The sequence below is a fragment of the Theobroma cacao genome, chromosome 2 (assembly GCF_000208745.1).
Source record: "Theobroma cacao cultivar B97-61/B2 chromosome 2, Criollo_cocoa_genome_V2, whole genome shotgun sequence".
NCBI classification, from domain to species: Eukaryota; Viridiplantae; Streptophyta; class Magnoliopsida; order Malvales; family Malvaceae; genus Theobroma; species Theobroma cacao.
Genome location: NC_030851.1, coordinates 38,341,113 through 38,358,607, shown reverse-complemented (window position 1 = coordinate 38,358,607; position 17,495 = coordinate 38,341,113). Strand labels below are relative to the sequence as shown.

The 17,495-nt window shown below is 36.2% G+C and overlaps 3 protein-coding genes, 1 long non-coding RNA gene and 1 other non-coding gene across 10 annotated transcripts; 3 read left to right on the top strand and 2 right to left on the bottom strand.

The window, feature by feature from the left end:
- Positions 2,331 to 5,750, top strand: LOC18610079 (isocitrate lyase). Of its 3 annotated transcripts, XM_007045545.2 has the most exons (4): positions 2,331 to 2,539; positions 3,559 to 3,605; positions 3,676 to 5,278; positions 5,386 to 5,750. In XM_007045545.2, the coding sequence occupies exons 2-4, from the start codon at positions 3,582 to 3,584 to the stop codon at positions 5,481 to 5,483; spliced, it is 1,725 nt and encodes a 574-aa protein (XP_007045607.2). In that variant the 5' UTR covers positions 2,331 to 2,539; positions 3,559 to 3,581; the 3' UTR covers positions 5,484 to 5,750. The 3 variants fall into 3 exon arrangements, with proteins under 3 accessions (XP_007045607.2, XP_007045605.2, XP_017971110.1); XM_007045543.2 differs by lacking the exon at positions 3,559 to 3,605 and having other exon boundaries at positions 2,332 to 2,539; XM_018115621.1 differs by lacking the exons at positions 2,331 to 2,539; positions 3,559 to 3,605 and adding an exon at positions 2,552 to 2,950.
- Positions 5,869 to 7,860, top strand: LOC108660940. Its single transcript, XR_001926682.1, has 2 exons — positions 5,869 to 6,083; positions 6,425 to 7,860. It is a non-coding gene; the product is annotated as an uncharacterized LOC108660940 (long non-coding RNA).
- LOC18610078 (syntaxin-132) lies at positions 7,411 to 14,522 on the bottom strand. Of its 4 annotated transcripts, XR_001926681.1 has the most exons (14): positions 14,318 to 14,522; positions 13,588 to 13,689; positions 13,228 to 13,284; positions 12,686 to 12,734; positions 12,286 to 12,374; positions 12,113 to 12,186; positions 11,975 to 12,017; positions 11,843 to 11,903; positions 11,692 to 11,717; positions 11,530 to 11,607; positions 10,039 to 10,119; positions 9,896 to 9,961; positions 8,117 to 8,336; positions 7,411 to 7,801 (listed from the first exon to the last, which is right to left on the bottom strand). XR_001926681.1 is itself a non-coding variant. In XM_007045542.2 (13 exons), exons 1-13 carry the CDS (start codon positions 14,333 to 14,335, stop codon positions 8,175 to 8,177), a joined length of 906 nt encoding a protein of 301 aa, XP_007045604.2. In that variant the 5' UTR covers positions 14,336 to 14,522; the 3' UTR covers positions 7,971 to 8,174. The 4 variants fall into 4 exon arrangements, 3 of the variants coding, with proteins under 3 accessions (XP_007045604.2, XP_017971111.1, XP_017971112.1); XM_007045542.2 differs by lacking the exon at positions 7,411 to 7,801 and having other exon boundaries at positions 7,971 to 8,336; XM_018115622.1 differs by lacking the exons at positions 7,411 to 7,801; positions 8,117 to 8,336 and adding an exon at positions 9,348 to 9,790.
- TRNAE-UUC lies at positions 15,901 to 15,970 on the top strand. The gene has a single exon. It is a non-coding gene; the product is annotated as a tRNA-Glu (tRNA).
- On the bottom strand, positions 16,369 to 17,124 carry LOC18610077. The gene has a single exon (XM_018115250.1). The coding sequence runs from the start codon at positions 17,122 to 17,124 to the stop codon at positions 16,369 to 16,371; it is 756 nt and encodes a 251-aa protein (XP_017970739.1).

The following is a 17,495-nucleotide window of genomic DNA, read 5'->3' as shown; positions in this document are numbered from 1 at the left end:
ATATATATATATATATATATATATATATATCATCTATTAAAAAAGAGGTGAATTTGAAGTTTTCTTCTCTGGATAAAAAGAAACGGGTTTGGTTGTATGGTAGGGGAATGATATCTCCAAATTTATGTGAGAAGCATGAATGAAGGTCCTTTTTCTCCTTTTTTCCTCGAATTGCTGAACACCTTACCCCCCCCCCCATCACCCATCTCGATCAGCAGCCATTTAGGACCACAGTCCATAGCTACTGGAGCTGGTTAAGTTCCACACCTCAACCCCGAAACCCGACAAAACCCGTTCTCAGTGTCACGAAACCCAAGTTGAGGGAACTACCCTTTTGGTCAACGTGTAGTATTTCGTTACGATTTGCCACACTCTCAAATCTTATAATATATATTATTATTACTTCTGACACGTTTCCAGTAACCCCAGCTACTGTCCAAAGAGCCATACCTCATCGTTGATACTTACCTCTTTGCTTTGTCCATGACGTGCTATGTCAATCTTTCTACAAATCTTACCTTATTTTTCCCCGGTTGGTTTTGCTTGAACAGCATCGAGATTGACCGCACTCAAAATTTAATGCTGGCAGACGTGTTTACGTAGATATCCATCATACTTTCGGATGCGTATGCATGCAGGGTTTTTCTTTCCTGCAAGGAAAAGAGTCTATGGTATATGACAAATATTCTACCATGCATGTTAACATGGAAATTTGGATTTATATTTTTTTTGTAAATTATTGCAGTAAGAATTTGTTAAATTGATTGATAGCTGTGGGTTGTTTGTGGAGTGATGGAATATCCTTCCTTGTGCATGAAATCCAATCAAATAGTTAACAATTGTATAAAGAAATAAAGAAGCTGTTTTCTAAGCCCTTGTCTGGTCTAACTCTAGTTTTTGGAAGTAGAGAAAATGTTTGAGAAGATAGGAGCTGCAGTCTTCATCCAATTAGGACAGACAAGAAGAAGATAGAGACTGGGGTATTGGCCTTGAGCGGGAATTGCGGGATTGATTTCCACTGTGGAAGACTGCACAAACGAAGAAGGGTAGGATAGAGTTGCCAACTTGTATGAGAATGTGATGATAAATATATTAAAATTGGTATGGAGATAGGCATATCTTGATTTTCCTCGGGACTCCCAATTTCCAAACTCTTCTAACCGTTTGTATCGTCAGCAAGCTACTACGAACTGTGTAATGGAGTGTAGGACATGTTTCCAACTTACTTGAAGCAAAGATCATCCGAAATGCGAATGACATATAATCTTGTCAACTTAGCTATATTCATTTGTTATGATGAAATTTAAATGTAGCTATTAAGGTATCATTAAGGTTCTTAAGTAGGTAGCCCCATTGTTAGGATCCGATACTTTCAGATTTCAATTTGGGGGGCTCTTATGATTATATCTTAGTGATAATGAATGATGGTTTATGAGAAATTTAGTCGAAAACTCAATGTACTTCCATGCATTCCAAGAAGAAAATTAGGATCTAATTAAGTATAACCAATGTATCTGTAAATTCACTTGACTTTCTGTCATAAACCAGTATCCTACTGCTTAAATGATCTGTTTAACAGATCACTCACTGCCAAGAAGTTGAGTCATTGCAATTTTTAGGGAAGTTTATTCTTCAGCAGCATGAAAACTCAGATATACAGATGAACTGATAATGTTGCAGAAACAAATTTGCATATTTAAAAGGAAAAGGATTACTGTGGAGTTCATTGATGACAGTTTGAAGTTTGAAAACTTGCAATTTGCAAAAATGGGGACAAACTCATGTGGTGTCTGATATCTTCATCTGCAACTGTCCTTCCCTTAGCAATATTTTTCCCAGAGCTTTGTCACTAAGATTATGAAATTATGTAGCCTTAATACAGCCATTACTAATGAGTGACGCAATCATACATGCTGCCAAAGTAACAGAGATGGTAGTGCATAAACTTCCAAAAGAATATTAACTTCTGGTTAAGTAGAGGAAACCCTGATAGGGCCAATGATCAAATGGTATAAATCAAAATGGGTTGTTTTCCCTTTGTTTTTTGACTGATGTTGAGTACCATAAAAGGGAAAAGTAAACAGAGAGATAAGTAGAAGGAAAGGGAACTGAGAAACACAAATCAGCTATATACATGAATAGGAAAAAAAGTAGTGACATAAGGGGAAATGAAACAAGACGTTGGCATTATCTTACGTGCCTGTGAATGCAGTTTTTCATGGGACACTTTTCACTCACTTTCTGAAGATAACAATGCAAACAATATATTTATTGGAAAAGTTATTCAGATAAATATTAATAAGGGAACCACTGTGTATATTTGCTGGTTTTTGTTGTTTTCTCTCTTTTTCTTCAAGTGCATCAGTTTTACCATTTTTCATAGGGGAGGTGATAACTGATGCCCATTTTTGCCTTATAAATTGTGAGGCTTGGAGGAGGGGCATGACATGAACTTCTCTTAGTTGTTTATACAAAGTTTCTATACCAAAAAAAACCCAAAGTTCTATCCATGGCTGCATCTTTCTCAGTGCCTTCAATGGTAAGCTTCATTTCCTAGCAGCCTTAGTCTCCTTTCTTTTCTTCTTCTCTTACCAGGAAATTATCTTTAGTAGGATTCATCTCCCCTGTTTCTCTTGCTAGAAATGCTGAGCTTATTATCGCATGTGAGATTTGCACCATTTTTCTTTTGTTGTTGCCTGTAAGAGGTTAAGTTTCGGCTTTGCATGATGCCCCTATATGACTATTTCAACTTTTTTAAGGGACTGCAGACCTCCCAAAGGTTCCAAGGGGGGTTATACTGTCAATTGACATACATTAATATTAACCATTTTGAAGTACTAAGGTAGTAAGGTGCCCCAATCTCCTTATTGCATATGACAATGCTGCTTTTGTTCTTTTTTTTTTCCGGCGGTGCGGGGAGTATGGTGGCTGACTAGTCAGAAGGGGAGAGGTAGAATTGCTCAATGTTTAAAATTTTGGTTTCAAAAGTTTATGCAACAAATATTTGTCTCATGATTTTAAGAAACTATTCTGTCTTGGAAGTTGGTTTCCATTCATTGAATTTTGTGTTCATGCTCCTGTTTTGGATTCATGCATCTATCTTTGTACTATTTGATAGCAGTTTCAAAAGCCAACTAACAGGTCTTCATCTCTCTCCGAAAAGCAAAGTGGAAAACCAACACAAGTTTTTTCTCTTTTCCTTCTTAGATGATTTGCATCAAGAATCAATTGTAAAACGTGGAGACAAATCTCCCTTGTAGTGTGGCATATGGCAATACAAGGCAGAAACCATTAGAATATAGTTGCAGTGGTTAGGATGATCTATACAACCAAGAAATTATCCTAACAAAATGTGTTTTGTTTGGGTCTTTTCTTCAGGATTCTTTTGTTTTTTTTCTCTTTAGTTTCTTTCACTCCTCTCCAATTCCTCTTTATTTGACATAATCATGGCATTATTTTGTTACAAGAGAGAAGGCATATTCATGTACTTATGTTCGAGTAAATTACTTTAAGTTTTCTTCAGTATATAACTAATGCAGTAAAACAATCTTTTTGAAGTGGTTAAAACTCGACAAATTCTGATGCAAGTTTCATCCCGTCAAACAGTAAGAGGTTTTAACTTGTATCATTTTAGTAGTAAACAAGATTTATAATGAGTGAAAAATCCTTGGACAGATAATGGAAGAAGAAGGGAGGTTTGAAGCTGAGATAGCAGAGGTGCAAGCATGGTGGAACTCAGAGAGGTTCAAGCTGACCCGGCGACCGTACTCAGCTAGAGATGTTGTGGCTTTACGAGGCAACCTCAGACAGAGCTATGGCTCAAACGAGATGGCCAAGAAGTTATGGAGAACTCTCAAGACACACCAAGCAAACAGCACTGCCTCAAGGACCTTTGGTGCACTTGACCCTGTCCAAGTAACCATGATGGCCAAGCACTTGGACACCATTTATGTCTCTGGTTGGCAATGTTCCTCAACTCACACCACCACCAATGAGCCAGGTCCAGACCTTGCTGACTATCCTTATGACACTGTCCCAAACAAGGTGGAACACCTTTTCTTTGCACAACAATACCATGACCGCAAACAAAGAGAGGCACGAATGAGCATGAGCCGGGAGGAGAGGGCTCGAACCCCTTATGTTGATTACCTGAAGCCAATCATTGCTGATGGTGATACTGGATTTGGTGGCACCACGGCCACTGTTAAGCTTTGCAAGCTTTTCGTGGAGCGTGGTGCTGCTGGTGTCCACATTGAGGATCAGTCCTCTGTAACAAAAAAATGTGGTCACATGGCTGGTAAGGTGCTTGTTGCTGTTAATGAACACATTAACAGGCTTGTTGCTGCAAGGTTGCAGTTTGATGTTATGGGAGTGGAGACCGTCTTGGTGGCTAGGACTGATGCTGTTGCAGCTACTTTGATCCAAACCAATGTCGACACCAGGGACCATCAGTTTATTCTAGGTGTGACTAATCCAAATCTTCAGGGAAAAAGTCTGGCCACTATGTTGGCAGAAGGAATGGCTGCTGGTAAAAATGGTCCTGAACTTCAGGCCATTGAAGACAACTGGCTAGCCATGGCACAACTTAAGACATTCTCTGAATGTGTTATTGATGCAATTAAGAACATGAACATCAGGGAGGATGAGAAGAGGAGGAGAATGAATGAATGGATGAACCATACCAGTTATGACAAGTGCCTCTCAAATGAACGGGCCAGAGAGATTGCAGAGAGATTGGGGCTCAAAAACATTTACTGGGACTGGGATTTGCCTAGAACCAGAGAAGGGTTCTATAGGTTTAAGGGGTCCGTAGCGGCTGCAGTTGTTCGCGGTTGGGCTTTTGCTTCTCATGCTGACCTTATCTGGATGGAGACTTCAAGCCCAGACTTGGTTGAGTGCACCAAGTTTGCAGAAGGGGTGAAATCAATGCACCCTGAAATCATGTTGGCTTACAATCTCTCACCATCGTTCAACTGGGATGCATCAGGGATGACTGATGATCAGATGAGAGACTTCATTCCTAGAATAGCCAAGCTGGGTTTCTGTTGGCAGTTCATAACACTGGCTGGTTTCCATGCTGATGCACTGGTGACCGATACATTTGCAAGAGATTTTGCAAGGAAGGGAATGCTAGCATATGTTGAGAAGATCCAAAGGGAAGAGAGGAACAATGGAGTGGACACACTTGCTCACCAAAAATGGTCAGGTGCAAACTTTTATGATAGGTATCTAAAGACTGTCCAGGGAGGCATCTCATCCACTGCTGCCATGGGAAAAGGCAAGTCATTACTCAAGAAACCTCACTCTTTTCCTTGTGCTTTACGTCAATAGTGGAAAACAGACAGAGCTTGATAATTAACATTATGTTGTGTAAAATTTGTGCAGGAGTGACTGAGGAGCAATTCAAGGAAACATGGACCAGGACAGGAGCCACGGGCGTTGGAGGTGAAGGCAATCCGGTGGTTGCTAAGGCTAGAATGTAAGAGAAAGACAGAGAGAGAGAGAGCAACATGAGTTATGGTGAGGGGACAAAGGGATGGTCTATTTGGAGCATTACGCCATTACCAATTCTTCAACTAGGGAATTGGGATAGGAATAATAAATATGGTAATAATATCATAGGAGAATGGATCATTATGGGGCAATTTTTTTGGCCACATTGTGCTTCTTTTTAAGCTCTTCACAGCTTTGTTAAAGATGAAACTCGGTTCTTTTATATGGTAGTGAGAGGAAAAAGCTTTGGTTTTTAACTTTGTTTTTCATTTCTAAGCTTAGATTACCGTTGTTCAGATTATAGCACTATTCTACATTCCCCAGTGGCCTATGTGCCTTGCAAAATGCCGTAGGGAACTTTAAAAAGGAAAAAATGAAAGAAAAGAAATGAAACACAGTGCCCACAACTTTGGTTGGGCTGGCAAAACACAACTCAAAGTCCAGCAACTTCCTAAACGGCCCAAAACGACGCATCGGAGGCGTCGTCTCGCCGCATTTGGATTTTTTGGATGAAATATATACATAAATCAAACTTAAAATGTGGATCTTGGATTTTGGAGATGTGGCTCGAATTGCTTCGATTTGGAAAGGTTCGTTTCTTCCTTTTCCTTTTGGTGTAATTCTCTGCTTTCCTCTAGTTGTCGTCCATTTTGCTCAACCAATTGCCCTTTGAAACCCTAGCGATTAATTTTATCTCAGTTTTTGCTGAATCATTCGAAACACTTACGTAATTAAACCTCGTCGCTTGTAGTTTTAAAATTCGAATTTAATTGCTTCAGATTTTTATGTAAATAGAGGATTAGGGTTTAGTAATATAAACCAGGATGTTGTTGCGCTCTGTTAAAGTAAATCTTTTCATATCCTTCATATTTTCCCTCTTCTATTCGAATCTTTTTATGACGATTTTGGAATGATGGTACGTGTTCTTCAGGGCAAATTTGGATGGGTATTTTGTTTCAAATTAGTGTAGTAGAAGAAATTTAGGAAATTTATGAAGCATAGAAGGAGATGAATTGTCTCAAACTGGAAATATATGCGTAAACAAGCTGTGCTTAGTTGAACTGGAGATGTTGAAACCAGAAGTACCAACCAAGCTGCTTAGTTTGGCAGAGGGCGATTTTAGACAATCTGTGTAGCTCATAGGTTTGGTTAATTGTTTTAGGAGGATGTGTTGGAGACTAATTTGTGGTCCTTGGCCGAAAAGCATTGTCAAGTTAAACGAGGAAAAACTCGGCACTTTTGGAATAGTACATCAAGCTCTTGAGGATTATCTCAAGTTTGTTTTCCACAGTAGGTTTCCTGTGGCATCCCTTTGAAACTGTAGGTTATACATAGATGATACACCTCTAGGATGGCAGGAATGGATAATGAAATTCATCTCGAGATGTTTATGGAAGAAATAGATCTGACGATCAACATTTAACAAACTAAAAAGGTTTTAAGAGAACAAGTAGGCTGCCTTCATATCATTCTGTGGAGAAAAACAAGTGCTCCTGGTAAAACATGTTCAATCATTGAGGTTTCCATGTTCACATCAATAATTAGCATATCTTGAGGGATGAGATTTTGTGAAGTCCTAAATTCTTTGTACTCTGTATATCAATCCAAGCATTTTGAATTACTATACATAAAAGTGTTTGCATATAATGCAGCAGTGTATGCATCTATGTCATTCTTTTTTTGTACTTGATTATAATGCTTAGGACTAAATCTGGTAATGTAACTGATATATGGATGAAATTGATTAATGTGTCATATTAACATTAAAACTCTGCAGATTGAAACACATCAAATTACTTATTCGAACTGCTACCTATCTTTCAGATACCACAACTGTTTTCTATATATATAGGTCTTTCTCAATTCACTAATTAGAATGCATCCATTTGACATGGGAACACACCAAGATACTTGATATCAAATGCAAATAGCTTTCATTATGCGAAAAGGCTAGGTTCTCTTAAAACATGGTCTTTGACAATTAGTGTTAGGTTATATGTGGTGATGCTGCAAATGAAATTCTTTCATTTAATCATATGATACAATATCCAGCCTGTGAAGCACTGTGGGTTTAGTCATTGAAACCGAAGAACCTTGCATATAGTCAATAGAAAAAAATAGGTGTTACCATTGAAATTCATAGGAGCAAACTATTATGTCATTTCCTTTACTTTTCTAGCATGTAACTATTTATGATCTCATCATTTCCTTCAGTTTCTCTTATTAGTAATTTATCTGAAGACATTTCAGTACTGACCTTGAGAGCATGCAGATGATTGTTATCCCAACATAGAATTGCTATTGTTGGCTGAAATCAGTAATTGAAGGTGTTGTCCTTTCCTTAATGTCAGAAAAAAAAAAAAAAAAGATAATGATGGCAGTAAGGATAACACTGAAAGGTGCCATCTACATGGTTGGGAAAACATCAGGTTGGTTTTAACAAGGATTAAGGGAGGAACAGGAGGGCTATCACATTATGTATCTCAGCTGTTGATCACAAAATATATTGGAGGTAAAGCACTCGCAACTGTGTAATTTTACATTATTTCTACGCGTGTCGAAAACACAGAATGCAAAAGGTAAGGTAAATGAAAAGAGAGGGAAGAAAAAAATTTATCAGAACCTGTTATAAATGCAAGGATAGAGAAGGGGATGAAGTGATGGAATCTAGTTTCCTCTGTTCATTTCTTCCAAGGCTTCAAAATCGAGAGCACGACGATGATTGCAATAATGAGGAGCAAGATGATGGAGATCATCATGCATTTTCTCGACTTCTTCTGCAAGCTCTTTGCAGTTCTGAGGGCATCTGTACCCGATTGCACATGGTCCACTGCATTTGTAACCTATAACCAAATGATCAACCAATAATCAGATTCCATAAACTCTTTCAAGGGAGTTGATGAGAATACGTTATTGTCAAAAACGCCAATGGTCCATAGCCATTCGATTGATCTGGCAAAAAGTGACCCATCTAGCCATAGGCTAACTCAACCAGGCCTTGTCTCAGCCCAAAAGCAACAAAACTAAGAACCTTGTATCAAGGCATATAGAGTTTTTCCTTGACATATGGTTAAAGCATAGAGAGAACTGGTTAAGGTCTCACGAATGAATGAATGAATGTGTTAATTCTATTGTTAAAACAAGAAAAATGAACCGTAGGCAAAGTCAAATGCCTCTTTGTTTTTATCCCTCCTTTGTCTATTGGATTGGAGGTCTAATGTCTAATTATCTTCTGACTTAGCCACCCGATAGCATGTGGCTATTCATTGACAAGCAATGACTTCAAAATAAGTTCAAGACATGCCCAACAGTTATACAGAAAAGACTGTAAAACCTACAGGATGAGTTAGCATAATAAATCTTACTCAATTACAGGGAATTTGAGTTTCCAATTGCAGTTCGACGTGAATTGAAGAATTTTTTAATACCCGAGCTCAACTAAAGAGATAAGGTGGAATTCGGGTAGAGATTTTAAGCTCGAGTTATAATATTTTCTAGTGAATCAAAAAGAAAATGAAACACTTAATTGGAATAATTATAAATAGCAACTACACCCTTAGTAGAATAAATAAAACATGGCGGTAATAATAGTAATAAATCCCAGTGGGTGAGACCTTCTAAAGCTTTTCTACGGGCACCGCAGCCATTAGAACCAAAAATGAGAATATAGCAAAAGAAATGGTATTATCCTGGACAAGCGTCTCTCTCTCTTTTACGTCATAAAAGTGTATGCAGAATTCTATTGAACTAAATCTGTCCAAAAGAAAGGCTAAAGCCTAGAGACTAATCAATCTTTCCTTAATATCGTAAAAATTGAAAATGTGATTAAAAGAACAATAAGCATTGCATGAAGCTACTGAAAAATTCCCATTATCAGAAAGAAGTATGGCCAGATGATGGCAAAATACTAAAGGAGAATTTCCACAAACAGGGGCAGGTTTAGTCGTGTGCTTCGATTCACCTCAGTGTTAACAAACCAAACTTTATAAGAGATGAAGGAAGCGAGTACTCAAAAACAAGAGATGAAAGGGATCATGCAAAGTGGAACATGCACTCCTTGACACAAAGCAAAACTAGTACTTCCGAAATAACTACATGATCAAGCAACAAAAAGGGAACCAACTCAAGCAGCCTAACTACTCTTCCAAGGTTTTAGGACTCCGACAACTATAACAGCAACTATGATTAGTAGAATTATAATGGCAATGCATGTCCACTTTCGTGTACTCTTCTGTCGTTTCTTTGCATTTTGAAGTGCAATCGTCCCTGACTGGACGTTAGTGACTGCAGTTGAGACCTGAACAAGATTCCGTCAAACACGTGACACCAAGCAAAACACATCTGTCAACCTACTATGCAAACAAAAATACCCACTCTAAGAGATGTGAGAACAGGAACAAACCTGGCTTTCAATGTTATCCAAAATTTCTCCTTGGGCTTCAACAAGAACTGCCATGTCAAGGTAAATCTGACAAATAACAGTCGCATTAGAAAAGTTAGCTTGGTTAATCTATCTTCCATGCTAAGGCCTCAGTGCCGATTTACCTGTTGCAAATCAAGAAGCTTTTTCTCTATCCCCATCACAGCATCATGCCTTTCTTGGATTTCCTCCACTGTATTTAATACCTACAACCATAGTCCAATACCAAAATTCTAGTAACAAAGCATATTACAATAAGCAGATAACTATCTTTCATTGTGAATATTTGCGAGTACACTTTTCATTCTTCATGTAGTATAACAAAGTTATGTACACCACCAAAGTACTAATATATGTTCCCCTCTCAACAGGTCATAATGCAGTTGTAGTTCCATTGGCTTAAGTGGTAGGATTGTCAACCTTCTATTTTGAAACTTGTTCGTCTTCTAGGCATAAGTTTCTCAAATGCAAAAAGAAAGCAATTAAACCTTTTTCTTGGAACAAAGTCTCATTACCATGCTTTTGAAGACTGTCATTGAGAGTGACCAGGGAGATCCTAAATTGTAAATGAAGACTTGAATTCTTTGGTGGGACCTAGTAGACAACCAGACTGGTTCAATAATCCAAATAATTGGAATATCATGGCATATCTGAACGATTGTATTCTATCCCACCTCAGGCTGGTACATGTTGACCTTAACAAATGCATAAATATTTAAGCCTTCTTGATTCCCAGAAACCTCAACATAAAGATACTAGAGTTTAACTTTTTGAGATCCAATGTCATGTTGAAATTTGCAAGGCATACAGAAAATAGAAAGAAAAGCTGATGCTTATTGAAGACAAGAATTGAGTACAAGGATAAAGAAACCCATCAAGATGTGGACATATTGGCACAAAATGACTAAGAAATATATAAATCTACCTGAAAATTCCCTTCAAATTTAGAGCAGTTAATACAATTTAGCACATTACGTATCAATGTTCCTGAACAAGTTTTGCCAGCTCAACATTCCTTAAAAAGCAACAAAGAACTTGCAGCATATATAAACAATCCTCAAATTAGAATGACTTTAGAACTATGCATCAGTACATATAAACAGACTTAGACATGATTAACTATTTAGATTCTCACTGAAAATTCAGGGAAAAGAATAATAACCTAAATTACCCACACCTAATGAAGATACTAGAACTTTCTCACATTACAGAGTCTGAATATCAATGCAAGTGCTTCCCAGAAATATAAAGTTCCTTCAACATTGATGATCAGAGAATTGAAACTGATGTTGCACCACAATCCATATTACTCAATATATGCTCAAAACATTGATCACTGTTGAAATTAATGTATGTCATTAACTCTTACTCAGCTTAAAAACATAAAACACTTCTCTGTTGTTTGGGACTGAAATTAGTTCAACCAATTTCAGGATCTAACAATTTTAGAAACTTCTGTAATCAATTCGAAAGATGCAACTTAGAACAAATATGATAATGGCACAAACACGAAAACTGCACAGATTCAAGACTCAGTTGTCTTTTGCTGAACTTTCAACAAACAAACAATTGTGACTCTTCGAGGTGAATTAGTGTTAAACATAAGAGGGCCCTACCTGTCCTCGTCCCTGTTCTTGAATTGCCTTTTGGAAGATTTGCTCACTGTTTCCAGTTTCAATGAGGCGGTCAATTGTCTAAGAGAAGAATAAATTTTGGCTGATTATAACAACATCCATATGAATTAGAGCCAAAAGTTCCGACACCAAGCTTAGGCTCACCTGTTCGTCTGGTCTGGTTCCAGTGACTGCTCAAACAGCAATGAAAAAAAAAAAGCATAAAGTGCAATGAATAATAACAAGATTATTAATTCAGGAAAGAAAATCAGATTACTTTTGCAGTGCTGGTAATTCGTAAGCCCCATATTCTAACCTGTAATGACCCTTCTTTCCACAACCTCACGATACTCATCCTGGATCTTTTGTCTGAGAGTCTGAAACAGAATATTAAGATGAGAAAACAGATAATATCTAGAAAGCTGTCAACCATGATGTGTAGATATACCTGAAACTCTATCATCAAATCCTTGAATTTTATTGCCAGAGCACTGTGATTGGAAAAATAAAAATAATGATAAAAAACTATAATCAACTTGTAAGAAAATAAATAAAAAGGACCTAAAACTAAGCATTCTAAGCATACTTTGTAACATTCATCCTGGATCTGTCAATGCTTGTTCCCTTCTCACATCCAGGTTTCTGCCGATTGGCTAAGTTCTGGATGTAAAGGGAGAAAATCAGTAAATAGTCTTCAAGTATATATCTCTAAAGCCAGAAAATTAAGACATCTGAAGAGAAAAATGAATAAAGAGTTACATCTTTGTTGATAGCTTCTAATCTTGCTTTGACATTACGTGCTATCTTTCCAACCTCATCAATATCTTTCTCCATTCGCTTCTTGATAGCTTCAGTAAATTACATAAAATTTAGACAATATGGAACCAAAATAAAATCGAAACTTAAAGAGCAACTTCAGGAATTGGTAATGAATACCCACACAAAAAAGACTCCCCACATTAAACTTTTTCTCGAATTTGTTGCTGCCAAGACTTTATATCCATTTTTTCTCAACTTGCTCAGCTACTAACAGTGTAACACTAAGTTGGATGATAGTTTATAGTCAAATAAGCAACTGAGTTACACCATACATATTATTAACGTACAATGCTGATATTTGATTTGCAAGAGTAGTAAGGGGAAGGACACAGCTGTCTACCTTTCATGGCAGATGCCTTTGTAACCGACTTTGATTCCTCATTAGCATCCTGTACAAAGGTCACACAGACATACGTAAATTGCGATGATAAACAGCAAATTAATAAGCTAAACATTACTCTTGGGGAGATTTACACAGTGCAGGAGAACTAAGAAGCAGGAAAAGATGTCCAAAATTAGCAGAACAACTCTTGATAATGAATTTCAGAACATTGCAAATCGGGACTGGCTAAATAATACAGCAAAGATGATGCTTAATGATAATGAAGATAAAATTCTCTAGTAATCTCAATAAAAGTTGATACATTTAAAACTGGACCAAACCTATAAATTAATATTTTGACCATAGAATCTTGCCAGCCAGACACCACATCTATATTAAAGAAGAAAATAATGTAGAATTTCATAAAGACATGGATAAGATTGCAGAGTACATGTAATTGATTATAGGAGACCAAGATTTTAATATACAAAAGCAAAGCACAAAAATATCTCGGCGCAACCTTCAATGGTAAAATAATCTCAGGTAAACATCCTACATACCTTGAGTTTCCTAAGTAACACAGAGAGCTTCTCCACCTGTTTCTCAACCTCTTGTATCTATATTACGAAAAATAAGAGCATGAAGCAATTAGATGAATTTCACTTAAAACGAAAATAAATGTTAGAAAAAGACCAACAATATAAGCAAAGATAATCTAAGTAAAAGAATTTCAAAAGTCTTGCTATATTGGCAGATGTCTACTCTTGGATTCAACTCCTTGAAAAAATAAATAAAATTTCAATAAATTAGTTGATAATAAGTTTCAAGCTTTAAACATAAGGTTCCAAATAGTCAATTAGCCATCACAATCACCTAAGATAGCAGCTAATTTGCTTTGCTTTTGTAAGCATATGGCAGACCTGCTTATTGAAAGCTTCCATTCCCATGTCGGAGTTACTTCCGGGAACCTGTCTTCCCATTTCAATATCACCATGGCCTTGGGCATCACCAACAAATGAATCCTGATCCAAAACATAATAAAAATCATGAAATCAAATATGACAACAAAGCCTAATGAAGCTATCACAATTAAATAATCAAAGTGAAAAAGAACTAGCAGAACAAGCAAACATAACCAAAATATCACCTCAACCCAATTCAGTCCATGTTAAAATTAGAACCTTTATCGATAGTGGAAAGATAATTCAAAACTTAAGCATGGTAGAAATATTGGTTCCAACTATTGAACTTAGAATCAACCAAAAACAAAAACATTTCCAAGTAAATTCCCAGTAACCAAACAAAGAGAAAGAAGCAAATCCTTAAAAAGGAATCAACTTGGTGTGATGCTATATCACTTAATTGAAATAAAAGTCAACATAACTTATAAAAAATGAAACTTTCATATTAAAAAATTAAAATTAACAGAGCCATGATAGTCCTCAAAACTAGAAAACACTAACCAACCCAGTTTCAAATAAACACAGAAGCCCAAAAATACACACTCAATTAAGCATTAAATCTCCAAAAAAAAAAATACAAACTCGATTGATCAAGCAAAAGAAATAGAACCCAAGAATTTCATGATCTTAATTAAATTAAGAAAGCAAACTACTACTGATGAGAACAAGCAAGGTGACTGATAATTACCGTGAGTAAGTCGTTCATGTTTACGACTCAAAGGGATGCTTTGATCAGTTGAAACTCCAGAGTTCAGAGGAATAAAATAGGCAAAGAAAGAAATTTTCGTTATGGTATGAAAGAGTTGCTTTTCCTTTTTATTTTTTCTGTTAAAAAATGTGGAGCTTTTTTGCAGCCGGCTTTTAAGAATTTAAGAATTCAACGTTAAATACAACAAAATTTCCAAAGCGTTATCGTATGATTTTCTTTGTACGACCAATGACCATGTTCGGTTTCGGTTACCTTTGTTTAGCTGTTTATTGGGCTGTCCGGTTGGCCCATTTTGGAATTTGTATGGGTTTTTTTCTTAAAAAAAAAAATTAAATAAAAATAATTATTTTTTTAATCACATTCAATAACACTAATTGTTATTAATTAAAATATTTTTACTATTATTTTATATCACATGCTATGATCGATGATGACATGATATATTGATATAACAATAATGAAATAATCCCATAATATTTTTCACTTTTCAAGTTAACGTCGCGTACATATAAAAAAATAAATAACATTTTGATTAATAAAAAAGTAATTCACCAATAGTCAAAAAAACATATTTGACCAAATAAAAATATATAGATTTAATTAAACGTAATAAAAAATAAAATTTTATTTAAATTTATTCAATAATTTAAAATATTTTTAAATATTATTTTTTTATTTTCTTTTACTCACTTTATACGGAGCAAAACAAAATACATTTTTAAGAAGTAATTATAAGAACTATTTATATGATTCATTTACAACATTGTACATACTCAGTTTAAAATTTTAGATAATCTATCTATTAATCCTTTGGAATTTCTTATCAACATATATAGGAAGACAACTACGTACGCAATATACCAAGATCTTGTATTAAAGGGAATAATGTTGAATTGTTAGGTACAAAATGGATTTGTTTAATTTGATTAAGAGGTTTTCTTCATATGTCTTAGATATATGAAGTTAGGAGAATAGGGATTTGAGCTCTATTTTTTAAACAGTGAAATCATATATCAATTAATAAATCAAATGGTCAAATACGTCTATGTTTGTACAAAAAAAAAATAATAGGATTCTTGATATAGGAATTGCCACTACAATAAAATTCTCATCTTTGGTGTTTAGGGAGAGATCTTTGGTTTCCCTCATAAGCTTCAAGCTTTAGGCTCTTAAAAATCTATGGGTTCTGATGGTCTTCACCACTGGTTTTTTTGTCTGTTTTGTAAGAGAAAACTGGATTCTTATAGGTAGTTTTCTCAATACTTTACAAAGAGAGTGAGAGATGAATAATCATGAAATAACCAAACCTTGAATCTCTATCAACTATGGCTAATATATAAGGAAGTTTCACTCCTAGAAAGAAAAGGGAGGACCTTATTATTGCTGCCAATAAATTATCACACCACCTAGATAAGAAAAAAGGTAATGTTGAGCGGTTAAAATATTGGTAAAAAAACTTATGACAAAACTTGTGTAGTATTCCTCCATCACAAACGTGAACTATCACTCTCTTTTTATTTTTGGCTAGCTTCCGTTCATGCCTTTGTTATCCAGGCAGTATATCCGTTGTCGTCCAGTGGCTAGGATGTCTGGCTTTCACCCAGGAGACCCGGTTCGATCCCGGCAACGGAACCTCTTTAATCATGTGCATGGAGTTTTTATTATAGCTCATCTTTCTTATTCATGAACCCAAAAACTCTAAAACTAGCCTGCTAACAAGTGAGCTTTGGTTATCATAATGCCTCTTGTTAATATTTAGAGTGTTAAATGCTTATTGCTTTACCACTTGTTGCTTACCACCCAACAAGTGAGCTTTGGTTATCATAATCCTTCTTGTTAATCATCATGGCTAACAAGTGAGCTTTGGTTATCAACACCATGCCAATCCACCACGGCTAACAAGTGATCTTTGGTTATCAATATTCCAGGATTCTTTTCCTCTAAAACTAAAGCAATTTAAGAGAATGATCACTTAATTTAAGTTCGAATTAGATTTCTTAATATATAGTTGACACTGTAGACTTTATACCTCAATATCCATCACGACTAACAGTGCCTTTAAATACATAAAGGCAATCCCCATTTTCAACACCATGCCACCTAAGGCTACAATTGTCACGCATGATCCGCTGCTTGTGTATGAACAGATAATCATCTCGGGGAAGAATTTTTCTGCTAAGCAGCAACTGTCTCAAATCATTAACAGTGCTGGAGTCCTTCATTTCCAGTGGGATGGTAGCTGCATTTAGCAAGCTTGAAGACATTTGCACCACTATATTCAGCCCCCTCGTTGGAGGGTCTTCCTTTAAACGATTCGTAGTTCTCAGGACAACACTGATTTCTGAAAACTCAGATATACCATACTCATTCAGATTGCGAAAATCGTCTGCCAACTCGACTCCTGAAAAGAAGAGTAACATTCTTTTAATTGGTGTGGCTTCAACTATGTGGATTTTCTCTTTTAGGCTACGCACGGTTTCTGTTCTGTCAACTTCAATGTTCACCTGTCTAGATGAAAATTTTACAGTGATTTGGATTTTAGTGCGATGGTTAAGTGAAGGTGAAAGGGGTTTGAGGGTGAGGTCAATTTTTGTACCGTGAGTAACAATCGGGTAATCTTCCATGTCTAGGCCATCAACTAGCTCCCAATCACAAACGGAAAGAGTTTGTCTTTCCACTGGGATTCCCAGAAGCTGCTCTGCCTGTCTTTTGATTGCTAAAACAGGCTCCTGGAAACCAACTTCCATGGCAAATTCACGTCCGCAGGCAACAATGATAACCCTCATTTCTGCCACTTGCAACACACTTTTGCGCGAGGCCGATGATTACTTCCAATCAATGCACAAACTTTATAGAGCTTTCCGATCTTGAAATTAGAGATGAAAATGCATGCAAATTACATCCTGGATATTCATGAGTGATGAGTCACGTTAGATGAGTGAGAAATCATGCCAATTAACATATAACTGTTCTACAACTTTTTTGTTGATTGAATTCACTCCAATTGCGTTTTATAAGTGGTTTGAAGCACGAGTATCAAGAGAAAGAAAATTATACCATACACCAACAATAATAAACTCTATAAGCAAGCCTCGATAATTGACAAGTGTCCATTGAATTACAAATTAAGAAATTATTAACTTGAAATTATTTCTGT